The sequence below is a fragment of the Tauraco erythrolophus genome, chromosome 7 (assembly GCF_009769465.1).
Source record: "Tauraco erythrolophus isolate bTauEry1 chromosome 7, bTauEry1.pri, whole genome shotgun sequence".
In the NCBI taxonomy this organism is placed as follows: Eukaryota; Metazoa; Chordata; class Aves; order Musophagiformes; family Musophagidae; genus Tauraco; species Tauraco erythrolophus.
This window is the reverse complement of record NC_141471.1, coordinates 22,128,211-22,142,436: the sequence shown is the minus strand read 5'-3', so window position 1 is coordinate 22,142,436 and position 14,226 is coordinate 22,128,211. Positions and strand designations below refer to the sequence as shown.

The 14,226-nt window shown below is 33.4% G+C and overlaps 1 protein-coding gene across 1 annotated transcript in view; it reads left to right on the top strand.

Annotated features, from left to right (window-relative positions):
• The window catches only part of MALRD1 (MAM and LDL receptor class A domain containing 1), a 272,026-nt gene that overhangs the window by 132,413 nt on the left and 125,387 nt on the right, over window positions 1–14,226 (top strand). Inside the window, 2 exon segments of the mRNA XM_086614885.1 lie at window positions 8,384–8,629; window positions 10,987–11,144. Coding sequence (XP_086471011.1) covers window positions 8,384–8,629; window positions 10,987–11,144 — 404 coding nt within the window.

The window sequence follows — 14,226 nt, the reverse complement described above, 5'->3', positions numbered from 1 at the left end:
TTTCTGCTATTTCCTTATTCAGTCACTTGCTAAGCTTACAAATTCAGTCACTTGCTACTATTTGCTTATCTCAAAGGTGCTGCCAAACATGAACACAGACTGAACTGAGGTACAGTTAACAAAGGTATTATTGCTTTGGGGAATAAACGATTGTGCTGGATCAGACTAACGTTAAATGAAGATGAACAATAAAATATGGTTTTGTCTTAGTCATTCATACTGACAGGAAAAAACCCCAACAAACCACAAATAGAACTACTTGATCACATTAGGAGAAGTTAACAGTATAAGTAACATTATAGCATACAGGTTCCAAATGCAATTGTTGTTACTTGCAGAATTTCACCTCAAACCACTTCCACTGACTTTCTATGTATATTTTTTCATCTCTTTCTTTTGTTGTCTGAGAACAAATATGACTGTAACATAGAGGAAAGGAAAAAGCTAACCCTATCAGAAGGGTTCTATGAAACCCTGTGTTTCGAGATACTAAGTGATTGGAGTTTGTTGATGTCTTTCTCTTCCATCAAGCATAAGATGCTGTTCATTTTCTTATTGACCTTTCCAGCGGAGGCTCAAAGGTGTAAGGAAGGCTGTTCTAGACATCAATAAAATCTTTTAATCACCATGTTCTCTTCAGCTCACTATAGCTTTCTGTCTAATATAAATAGAAAGTTTAGTAATATTATAAAGTAAATACAGTAATCCTGAAACTTATTCCTTCTGAGCAATGAATTATGAAGGATTCATAGAGGTCATGAGATTCAATTTAATCAGTTTTGGACTTTATTTTTTTCCTCCTACACCTGACTCTTACTCAAGTACTGCTAAAGAGTTTAAATACTGCTGCGTATAAATGCTGTAATTATTTATAGAAATTCTATGCAAACTGTATTTCTGGCAGATATTTCACATTTTTATCTCATCTGTACATAACTGAGAATGTTCTGGAGCAGTTTCTTTTGTAATTTATGTTTATATTTTTTAACATTAATACTGATTTAAGTGCATAGATTGACATTCATAAATAGTAGAGATCCTCAACTGAAAATAGATATACATAATTTATTATCTTCCTCTTTGAATACTGAACAGCCTTATGTCAGTTTTAGACCATTCCTGGACCACCTCATAGTGTCTAACTTGTCAAAAAGGACCAATTCCTGGAAAAGACTTTTAAGGTCTTGTGGACATATAATATAATAACTCAGTGTTTATTTTGTGCTTTTACTACTTACCCATTTCTCATGCTTCAACTCTTCCGATTTATGGCTTTCTGCTTTACTTCAAGCCATGTTTTAGACTCAATCTGCAGATTTTTCTCCCTTCGGAAACAGAGGCAGTGAAACCACTGACCAGAGTCTGCACTAGGCACCAGGAAACACAAATACCTTATCTTCTTCCACCCTTCAAACAATCAGATAGCAATTGGACCCTGGAACTGCAGGTCATGAGTAAGCCACCTTGGACTCTAAGGTAGAGATGTGATCAGTTCTGCACCAGTCCAGGCTTTGAGAAAAACACTATAACATTTAGCTACTCAGGCAAGGTGTCAGTGTACAGTTATACAATATATTTTAGGTGAGCTGTGGAATCGTACTTCTAAAGGGCATGCTACAACTTGGAGTCAAACCTGGAGATCTTCAGAAGGCAGCTTGACTGGCTTCCTTCCAGATCTGCTGCACCAAGGTATTCTCATGTGGCACAGGGGTTGTGTGGCTGCCTTCTGTGGTAAAGAAAGCTGGAGATGCAAGACTGAGTTTAAACCTTTGGACCTAAAAATGCATGCTGCCACTAAAAGTCACAAACGAAAGAAAAAGAAAAAATGTATTTTTAAAATGTTTGGCATACTTTTAGCATTGTGGATTTTATACTTAATAACATTTGTTCTTTCTGTTTCATTGCTAAAGAGTTCAGCCAGTGAATATTTAGGTTTAATTTGTTTGAGCCAGAACATGGCTAAACAAATTATTTTCATTTAATTTTATTTTATTTACTAAGAGTAACCTCAGGTGAGTGAGTTAAACTTTTCAGGCTAGTTACGATTTAATGTTTCTCACTGTAGTAGATGCATATGATGAGTACTATTGTTTCCAAAAAAAGCTTTGCTTAAAAAGTAGATGTGGATTCCTTTTTGTCTTAGTATTACTTTTTCCATACTTCAGAAGATATGTTCTGAAGTTCAACTTGGCTTTGGAAACGGAAGATTGTATGTAACAATCGATATATCCCAGTTCCCATTATCCATGTGTCTTGTCACAGTAGTTTTCCTTGTCTGTCCATTTCTTTATGTTGGAGATTTAAACCATCTCATTAGCGCTGGAATAATCATTTTCACATATGTTGTATCTTATTTTGGTTTTCTGGCAAGGAACAAAACAGTCTTAATGTTATTGCAATAGGAGGAGTATCTGTCGATCAATCCAGGCCTAGGTGTCTTCTTATTCGCCATGGAGATTTCCCATCTGAAGAGTACAACTGAAAATTTCCTTTTAAGCTGACCTGCTAGCGTGTTTTATAGACTAAATAGTTGTAGAATTACTCCAGCAACACGCGAAAGTATGCCCTATTTCTATTACGGACAGTATTAGTACACCAGTACTGTAACAGTGGAGGAGTTAAAAAAGACCTAGTAAGACCTTCTCTAGTCAAAACCTGCTTTTTTGTTTATTTTGAGTGAATGCATGTTCACACACACCTGAGCACTTGAGACTGAAACTTTTATTCTTTATAATTGTTTTTAGAGTTCCCTTGCCCTGTCTGTAGTATATCCAATAAACTCAGTATAAAGAGGCACTAAGTGCCCATCTTGCCTTCAGCTCCCCTTATCCTTCAGAATTTCTGCTAACCTTAAATACAAGAAAGTACAATGTTAGGGCACACTGAATGTGTCACAGATTGGGCATGTCTTAAAGTGTATTGACTGACTGATAAATAACTGTCCTTTTCTAATGAGAAATAATAAAGTACCAGGAAATGGAGAAAAAAAGGTGATTCGGTGGTCTGTCATGGATAGAGACGATAATGTTGAACAGTAATAGGCTACCTTTCCGTTTATGTTTTTGATTCTTTGTGGTTCTGAGGATGAATATTACTGGATTCGATTACTGGAAGGGAATTCTTTTGTGTTTCTGTGTTGAAATGCGCAAGATAAGAAATAACTGGGAAAGTTTTGGTTGTTGAAGAAACCATCAGCTCTTTGTTCATGGGAGAAATATAGGAGGTTAACAGTTTCCTCTCAAAGTGCCTTTTACAAATGAGCTTAAGCTGTTGTTTTTTAAACTTTGGGTTGCTCAGAATACAAATCAATATGTCAAGATACTCGAGAGGCTTGCAAAACAAAAAATTCAAGTCCTAGAAATAATAGACAGTTTACAAAGAAAGAACTGATATGGCATAGTAGTTTTTAAATCTTCTTTTTGTCCCAGCAATTCAATGTCTGAAAGTCTTTAAAGATTCTTGTAATTTCCAAAGCTTTGCTTTTGAAATGAGATGCATTTTTCACTTTCCTGTGCTGACAAGTGATTATTACTATGCGTCATCAACTGTGATGAAAACACTTTGCTCTGTGTCCTTGGGTTACACTAGTGAGATTTTAGAGGAAAGATGTTCTTGTTAACATTTTTTTTTTTTTTTAAGAACACATACAATTCAGTCATACAGTAATGTCAACTCAGAGCAAGCATGATAATGGAGCAACTGTTGCAGGAAAAAACTCAGAGATCTAAATTATCTAGAGAGTCCCTATCCCTGGGATGTCAGACTCTCAGCCTGCTGATTAATTACTCTGGCCTCTATACTACGTTATGTTCTAGAGGAACTCTAGCTTTGAATTACGATCAGGTATATTTCTAGCGGTATGCATGTAAATAACATTTTTTGAAAATATTTTGAAGCAGATCTATCTTTTCACACCTACTGATGTGCTATTCAGATACTTCTGAGAATTGTAAACTGTCCCATTCATTTGACTGGATTTAGGTTTGGAAAACATAGACGATGATACCGTTATAATAAGTTTAAGAAGCACAAGTTTAACAACTTTTGGAATATCTTTGTCACTAATCTGTTTCTTGTCATTCTAAAGTATGAGTTATCTTGCTGGTGATTTGAAAGAATTGCTGATGTAAAATAAGAACTGAGAAAGAAACAAGTTTAAATTATTAAAATTAGGTGTTAGAATCCTTATGACTAGAGTCATAACTAGTGTAATTCCCTATACAATCATGTTTTTGCAATTTTCTAGAAGTTCTGATCTTATTTATCTCTATCAGTTTAGTTATCATACTTAATGTATTTCCAAAAAGCAAAAATATTTAAAGGATCAGCTTCAAGAAGATTGGAATCTAATGGAGAAATTTGAGATTTTCATCTCTATTTTGTAGCTACTATGGGCATTGATAAACATTTAGTTTATCTCCTATAAATTCTCATAATTATACAAGCAAATTAAGGTCTGCAACTGCACTTTGATTTTTAAAACCAAAAGGCACTACTATTAATACGTAATTTAACCTCCTATGTAAGACTAACCAAGTTTTCATGTACAGTATTCTTTGATTTATCAAATAGTTTTAAATTAAACTAAAGCATTTCTCTTGAGAAAAAAATCAATCTCTATTTAAAGCCCTTAACTGATAGAGAATTTATTACAGTCTTTGGTTATCTGTTCAATAGTTAATTACTCAATCATTTTATTTTAATTTGAATTTCACTAACTTCAATTTTTCAGCATGTAATGTTGGGATTTTTTTCCACTAGATTAGAGATTTCTGCTATCAATGTTTGTCTTCTTACAGGTAATTACAGAACATGATCAAGCTATTTCTTAGGCTTGTCTCTGATAAATTACATTAATTGGACTCCATTTGGTCACTCAACGTAAGTGTGTAGTCAGACCATTCCTTTACGTATCTTTCATGGCTGATCCAAGCAAATATGACACAGTATGATTTCATCAACAGTGAGTGAAAATTAAATGATTGCATATTCAGATATGAGTTCACACGCCTTGTGAGAACTTGTTATGGATTTTAATGGTTAAGTAATAAGTGATATGAAAAAAAAGAACACCAAAAACTATTACTTTTATAAAGGAAGGGATGAGGGATTCTCATCCTGACACAAAAGGCAAACTAAATATTGTGGAGGAAACAAACAACTGATAAAGAATTTGGGTGATAAAAAAATTGGCTTTAAGATTAGGCTGTTTCTGAATGGAGATGTAGGGAGATATCTGAAGATCTTAAGAGCTTTTAAGCAATAGTGGAAAAATCAAGTCCTTCTCAAATATCTTCATCTGCTAAAGTGAAAGAAAAGAATAAATAAAAGGATGTTTGTGCATCTTATCATGTATTAAGGGAGTTAGTTTATTTTAGAGTTTAATTTATAAAAATTTAATAAATTTTAATTATTTATTATTAAATAAAATTTATTTAAAATTTTATTTGAATTTATTTTCAGAAAGGAGCTAAACTAGTGATAAAGTGATTACTATGATATAGAGTGATATAAAAATTAGCTACTTCATAGAAAAGTCCAGTTGTGACATAGGCTATGGTTTCAAAGATCAAAGAACAATTTTGTTACCCTTTGGAATTACTTCTTTGAGAACACAACTATTCTTACCAGAGTTTGAAGTTTACATGAATAACACACATAGATGCTGTTTCTTAATATGAATGTATTTTCTGTCATTTATTGCTCTTCTGCCTCAATGCTGCAACTTATATACCATGCTATCTTTATTACTATTCAAAGTTCATTGATGTAGAAGATAAACGATATTTCAGTTCTGCTAGTAAGATTATTTTCTCTCTTCATGTTTGCAGGTTTGTTTTTTTCAAAATACATTTAAGAGAATCACCTTTATAAATAAAGGTGATTAATCCCTGTCTTAAATACATATTGTAAAATATAAATGTGCCATCTGTTGATTTTGCTAGAGGTATATAAAACAAGGGGATTATTGACTTATACAGCTGTTTTCATCTGTTGTGTAAATCCTCCTCAATTCAGAGATTATTGATTTTAAAGACTCTAACAGCTCTTTTGGGTCCACCGCAGCCTAGTGTGGTGGTGTGGTTACCACATAGGAGAAAAAGTCTACCTGTTAATGATCTTTAAGAAACACTGCTTGGAGGAAAAAGTTACTGAACCTTGCTAAGGAGAAGTTCCTCTCAACAAAGTATCCTTATTATACCTCCAAACATCTATATAATAGAGCATTTGGATTGTTAAGACTGAGAAAAAGTAGGAAAGAAAGGAAGAGAGCTCAAAAGAAAAAAAATCATTTTCTTACAGGGAGGTTTTTTTTTTTATATTTATAAAGTCTTAGAAATCAACTCCACTTTTTTTTTTTTGACCTGAAATTGGAAGCAGTGCTACAAAGGGACCTCAAAAAGCAATAGTTATTGCAATTATCGATCATGATGAACAGCAAAGAAAGTATTTCCAAGCATGGACTGCATTCTGAAATGTAAATTCCTAGTTTGCTGGCAAAATAGATTTTTTTGCTTAAATACTTAGTGCAATCACATAAAAGGAATATAAGGTTATAATAACTAGCATCTAAAAATAGATGCCATTTAAATTAGGCAGCAATTTTATAACACATCTCTGACACCCTTTGGGAAAAGACATAGACGATTGAAATTCTGAAGCAGATTGATAGAGAGGAGAAGTTTCTGATGGACTCCAACTGTTTTACAGGTTGCAATAATTAGGCACTGACTGACACATCAATACACTTCATTCTTTTGGCCATGATGATTTTCAGAGATTATGTATTAATAAAAGTGACACTGATGCTTTCATAAACATATAGCTGTGGACTTCAAACAAATCTTTTTTTCTAGTCAGAGCCTACCCATTTTCCATGTCTCTAGCTCTGGAAACCTTTGCCTAAAGTTCTTGACTTTCTAAGTCATTATCAGACTTTTATTCTGGCTTGCTTCTTTCTTTTCAGGACTTTTTCCTCCTTTCTCTGAGCAGCTGTTAAAAGCCAAATCATACACAGTATTCTAGAGCAAACATGATACATACTTTTATGTTATGAAGAAATCAGGAATTAAAAATAAATTATTTTCCTGGAAAACTCGCTAGATGTTTCTATGACATTCCAATATATATTATTTTATTTCTTTATTTATCTATCTGGCTATTTATAGTTATTTATTTATTTTCATTTTTATGTGTTAGGAGGATTTTTTACTTTAAAAAGAGGAGTTCATGCTTGTTTTCTTTAGCTAACATCTAGTGATTCGAGGCTTTTTTTCGCTTTACGTAAAGCCTACATCAGAGAGGTGTGGCAATGCTTTTTCACTTAGTTTGGGGCATTTGTAATTTAGAGTCTGGCATAAACAAAGCCCTAGGGATGGAGGTTGTCAACACACCAACTGAATACCCCATCTCTTATTTTCTTTTTTGTAATAAATCTGTTATTCTGAACTTTTAATAAAATCCAGCCTTATGTGAATTTCATTTAGCTCCATCAGGTCCTCCTTTAAGTTAAGGTAGTGGTAATGGAAATATGTTTTTAGCATCATGTGGTTTTCAGTATCAATTAACTCAAATTCTTCCCATATTTGTAAAACTTTTATACGTGTGTATATTTTAATTTTATATCTGATGAACCATTATAGTGATACTCCTATTTTTAGATAAAATTATGCTTGTACACTTATTTCTGGCAGAGCGGAATGGAAGAAGGAAATAGGGAGGGTCAATTTCACAATTTTGTCTCTTCCTGATTAAAGAATGTACTGAAGATGCTGCTTTTCATCCAGAGTCCTGTAGAAACAGATCTGAAATGAAAACATGAAGCTTGGAAATGGATCATGTGAAATGAGTCCTACAATTTTTAGGCTGCACAATAGCAGAATTGTCCCTCAATAATGCCAGGAATACTGCACAAAAAGGACAGCGTTACCCACTGAAATATTCTGGGAGCAGGGGGAAGGGAAAGAAATCCATTAAACGGCAAACTTCTGTGGTTAAAAGAGAAAAGCTTTTTCTTCCAAATTGGGACTGCTAAACTAAGCTCAATTTTGCAGCTAAAATGAAATGGTTTAATCCTACACACATGAAAGGAGAATGCCAACAATTAAGTCAGACTAAAAAGCTTTGTTAGTTAAGGAATGCCTGGCTGGAACTTGCCCTCAAAAGCTTTACAAGGGAAACAGTCATTTATTTAGGCAATCTCTTGACAAAATACAAAAGAAATAAACTGATAATGGATTGGCACTTCAGGGGAACCAAAGGCTTTTATTAGAACTGCTCTGGACCACCCTCCTCCTCCTAAATATCAAACTCCCTGAGACGTAACCTTCCAGTAACCTCACAGTTATGATTCACCAGGACACCCCCATTCTTCTCTTTTCAGGCTCCTGCTCAGACAGCTATTGGCAATGTCAGAACGGCAAGTGTTACAGACCAGAACAAAGCTGTGATTTTGAAGACGACTGTGGGGATAATACAGATGAGAGTGAATGCGGAACTTCCTGCACTTTTGAGAATGGTAGATGTGGCTGGCAAAATTCCCTAGCAGACAATTTTAACTGGGTGCTAGGGGTCAGCTCGCCTCAAAGCCTTAGACCTCCCAGGGACCACACGCTTGGAAATAGAACCGGTATGTTGTCAGTTCACAAACGAGATGTAATGTCTTCATGGAGCTTCTCATACCTCCATTCAGAGGCAACAGGGGGGTTCTAACGTGTCTAATCAGGTTGTCATTTTTAATTAATTAAATGTGTAACAATATTAAAATACTAATTATTGTTGTAAAATGAGTATAAGCTAAAAAAATTTGATTCTCGGTTGTTTCTCCTTCAAGTATAGCTGTACGAATTGAGCAAGATAATTTGTTACTTGTCAGGAGGAAAGCAGTTAGTCTAACTGCAGCTTGCAAGGATGAGTTAGCTCAGTTCTGAGATTCACTGGGTCCTGCTCTTCCAGAGCCTGAGCTCATTTCCAGGAGGCCCCAGTTCATGTTGGAACATGCTGCAATGTTCTGAATGGGAGAAAAAAAAAATTCTGTGCTGGTATACAATATTTTACATAATGGGTATTAATAGTTCTGAGTGGGGACAAACTTATCTAAAACATAGTAAAAATATTGTTACCCAACAATGTAGGTGAAACAGACACAAATAACCACATAGATTATGTGTTCGTATGTTTTAAATTTAGACACAGTCCACCCTGGCTGCATTTCACTGATCTCAAAGTAAGATACAGTACAAGAGAAGTGCTCTCCAATGTGTCCCTGTCTTTCATTTGGCTTGTAAAATTAGCTAGTTCTATTAGAACACAGATTTATGTATCTCTGTGGCATGTACATTGAATCCACCCAACATATCAATAGAATGACTGTTGATCTAATTGCCTAGCCTAGAAATTTACTCTGTAATCTGAAAGTTAAGTAGTTTTGTTGTGGTGAGTGATCAAAGAGGTCAAATTCTCCATTTTTCGCTCAAGAGCTTCTCTGTAGTCTTGAAATTGTGCTTTCAAACAAAGTATTCAGAATTCATTTTACTTTTCACAATTTTAATGTGCTGAAATTTTTTAAGGTGAAGGTAGTATCTGGCCATATTGTTTAGAACTGATAGCACTTAATAACTGTATTCATCATGAGAGAACCAAAACAAAATTCAGCTCAGCTGTAAGAATTTTGTTATATGTGGTATAGAATACTGCAGTATTCAGTGATCGGTCCTTATACAAAGAAAGACATAAAGGAATTTCAGCACTTTCTTCCAAAACCACAGCTCTTGAGCTTGCATCTAGCAACTGTTTAATTACAACTCTCCTGTTAGCATCTCTGGTTTTGACATTAAAATGTTGAAAATTTGCTTATGATTAGAATTATATCATTCTGATTGGAATTAATTGATCTATCCCATTATCTCCTAGGCAAGCTTGACTAGCCATGATCACTCTGCTGTCCCACAATTCTAGTCTCACTCATTCAGACTGAGATGCTTTTCAGAGTGTCCTGTCAGACGTAGAAAAAATAAGTTTTCATTTACATTTTTGATTTTTTTATTTTTATTTTTCAAATTGTCATGAAGATGTCACTACGCTTGTTAAGTATATGCCTGACCTCAGGGAAGAAACAATATTCTCATCCCATAATACTATGGCCAACATCTATGGTTGTAAATAAGCTGGAGAAATGTCAAAGTTAGAATGAATCCATTTTACTCCATCCCTAATGAAGGATTTTTTTTTTCTCTAGTTCATGTACAAACATCAGGAGATGTGCAACTATAAATTTACAGTGTGTTATGTAAAGTACATTTATGTTTACATGAACTATGCATTTGATTTTTGTACAAAGTAAAAAATTGAATTTGAAAACTTGCAGAATTTATTATACTTCTGATTAAAAACTGAAATGGAAAATTCTAGGAGCATATCAGTTTTGGAAAATATTAACTGTAGGCATCTATTTTTACACTTTCTGCTGACTAAATAATTTAAATGTGAGTTAATATTCATATATTAAAGAGTACAGGTGGCCAAAAGTAATACAAATCATTAGGGATAACTAATGATTTATAAACATATTAAGTTTTTTTTGCCAGTTTCACACGTTTTTGTATAGTGTCACTCACTGTGTTGAAGGTTATTTATCAGAAAACTTCCTCCTGAAATTTATCATGATGTAGCTATTGTATGATGTATTGTCAAAATGACAACTAATGACGTTGGACAAGGACATGTAATCAGAGTAGCTGGGAAACATGGAAATAGTCTCTCTCTGCTACACAGGTCCATCCAAATCATAAGCTGTTCTCAGTTTATTTCTGACATAACAAGTACACAAGGAATGTGATGTGATCACATTACCCCAAGCAGAGATTCTCTAGCATAAGACATAGATGGGACATATACTTCATGTGTCTCTGCATTCACTTTGCTGAGCTTTGGAATCTAATTTGAAAGTCCACAACAATTTTTCAGTTATACATTATTTAATTTCAGGACAATTTCTGTATCTTGAGGCCACTGCAATAAGCTTAAAAAATGAAAAAGCCCATGTGAAGAGTTCCAGATGGAAAGAATCAAGCGGGACTTGTGTGATGAGCTTCTGGTACTTTCAGCCATCAAAAAACATGGGACGTATTCAGGTTCTGATTAAGGTAATAAAAAACATTTTTATTTTGAATATCTGATATCTGTAAGGGTGTATGTGCTCCAGCAGCGTGCTTCGGCGCTCTGATATTCTGTTGTTTGGCTTGTAGACTGGAAGAGCTCCTAGTTCAGGACTAGTTTTTATTCTAGTCTCTTAAAAATGCTTTTACCATTTGTTTTCCAAAGGAAGTTTCTCTGAAAAGCCGCAGAAAATCTTTTTGAAGATTTAAAACCTCTATCTATTTCCCTCTTCACATACAGTACTTTTCTCTTTGTTGTTACCTATTTGAGAGCTATTTGCATATTTTGCTGCCATCCCTATTGGTAGTTTTCAGTACGCAACCCTATCATTCTGATAGAATGACATCCACCAAAAAACTGAATTAACAACCTGCACAAAGTGGAAATAATATGCAAAAATATGACTGTATTGAATTATATACAGACAGGTACAGAATATACAATCAATTTTCTTTAGAAATGACATTTTCTTCATTAAATATGGAATGACTAAAAATAATGAAAGAAAATAAAAAAAAACATATAAAGTTGTTCAGTTACAAGAGAAAACTGATATTTTCCTAGAAAATTGTCTGTTAAGATTGTTGTTTGTTAAAAGAAAAAGCCTTAAATTCTTGTAAAAGCAAGATTTAAACCATAATATGATTCTGAATAATATGTAGAAATTAACAATTAATGCAGGAAAACCATATATTTCACCTCCCTATGCATGCTGTGCATTTTAATTCCATTGGGTATTTTAATGATGTTTCCTCACAATGACCAAATATATCACTTTTAGATGCAGAAGAAACCTTTGCAAGTGAGAGTTTGTGTATTTGTGCTTACTTGTATCTGTGCAGGGAGTTCTGGCTATTCAAGTACAAACCATGGTACAATTTATTTTCCACATGTCTGTTACCATATCTTTCTTCAATATCGTTAATAAAATCTTAGGATAGAAATTATTTTAGTGAAGTGCATTAAAATTTCTTTTTTATTTCCAATACATATGTTGACTGCCTGAACTTATAATGATAAATTATTTTTTGTCTTTGAAAAAAAATTGTTAAAAATTGTTTCTCAAATATTCTGGATAGTGCAAGAATAATTCAAAAGCCCAGAAGACAAAATACTTCCATGGTCTTCAACATCTAAAGACACAACCCAGACTAAGTCTGTCTGAAATACAAAAGTGATGAGCCCTTTGACAGCCATTAGGAGATTTTTTCATGGATTAGTCCAAACACCTACAAATAACAATAAGCCACACATCAAGTAGCTATATACATAATAAGATATATTTATGCAGCTTTTTTTCCTAGAAAAGCTCAAACCCATAAAGGAGGCAAGTAAATTAAAAATAAATACATTCATTGTTTGAAAATAACATTTCTTTTGTAATGTATTCAAAAATGAAAACAAAAATCAATCCCATTACTGACAATGAATAAGTTGCAAAAATAAACATTTTAGTCAAAGTTCACAGAAGACTTTTAAAGATCCTTTCTAACCAGTATTCTATGATTCTATGATGATGTTCTCATCATGTTAGTCACAAGTGTACTTTGTAGCACCCATATATTGTAATTATGAATATCTTAGGATTGCTTAACGTTAATTGTAAAATATCTTGTAAACTAAGTTTGGTGGGAAATAAAGAGCAATTGCATTACCTATGTGTAAGTAGTTTCCACTTCAGTTATCACTGTTGATTGCGTACAGTAGTTATCATATTAAGTATGCAGCATATATCACAGCATGGACAGTTGCCTTAAAAACAGACAAAAAATTTTATCTCATTTTATTATATGCAGTGAAATTAATAACACACATGCTAATACATCTGTTAAACAGGAGACAAAACAAGTAAAATGAAATAAAATCAAACAAACCACACCACCTAAACTGAGTTAAAAAAGAGACACTTATTCTCTGTTGGGGTATTTTGTCTGAAAGGCTCAAGTGCGGTTGTCAAAATTTTTAATTATTTTTTCTACTCTCAGGATGGACAAAGAGATTTAAGGGTTTTTCTGATTTTGTACAAAATCCACCTGAGCAGAGTTTTACTAGATAGTTATCTCTGTTGATAAGAGACTGTAGAGATTCTTTTCTACTGTACTTTTTAATGTTTGTGTGAAATCTAATGTTCATATATGTGACTATTATGGAATTTTCTAGATCATAATCCGTGACATTTCCTTTCTCAAAGTTTTGGGAATATTCTTCATATTTTCTCTTTCTTTTATTCTTATTATAATGAGACATTGCCCCCTTCTTATTTTCACCTAATTTTATTATCCTTATAAACTTTTTGGAAATTATTTTTATGTTATTTTAAATCTTTGTCTCCAGTGAACTTAGAGATTTTTAAAGACAATTTAAATAGAAGACATTTGAGTAATGACTTTTTTTTTTTTTACTGAAGGCAAGAATTCCACATGGAAGTAGGAAAAATTATTCTCATTATTGTATTCAGGATTGTTTTGTAGATCACCCTAGTTTACCTATTATATTGCTTATAAGGATTCATAAATCAATGCTATTATCAGAGTTTCTATTTAACAGCGTCTGTATGAATAATATCTAATTAACCAACACATAGTCATGGGAAGTCATACTGAAGCTCCTCCTGCTAGCTGAAACTGCAGTACTGATATATTTCCATTCAGTTTGAATATCTCTTAATTTAAATTTAATTTAATGTTGGTGACAGCACATCAGTAGATTGAGACTAGCTGAAAATACAAGGCGGAAGAGATGACCTGGGAAGGAATTTACCATCTCGTTTGACAGCTTAGCAAACTGTCTCTATGTAAGTCATCACTTCCATTAAAAGCTGAACTGAGAGTGAACACTGTACACACCACTGGCACAGTAATGAACGATATGATGAAGTAATATCATATGGAGGCAGAATAAGGAAGGCATTTCTTCTCCTGAATACGTGGAAGAAAAATGGTAATCAAGAGTAAACCACCATTTTTAAAAGAATAGTAGTTCATGGTATCAATTGATGTCTTCTCTTAATATTCACATTACTTGTCCACATCCAGGAAATTTAAGAATGTTATACTACTAAATATAATA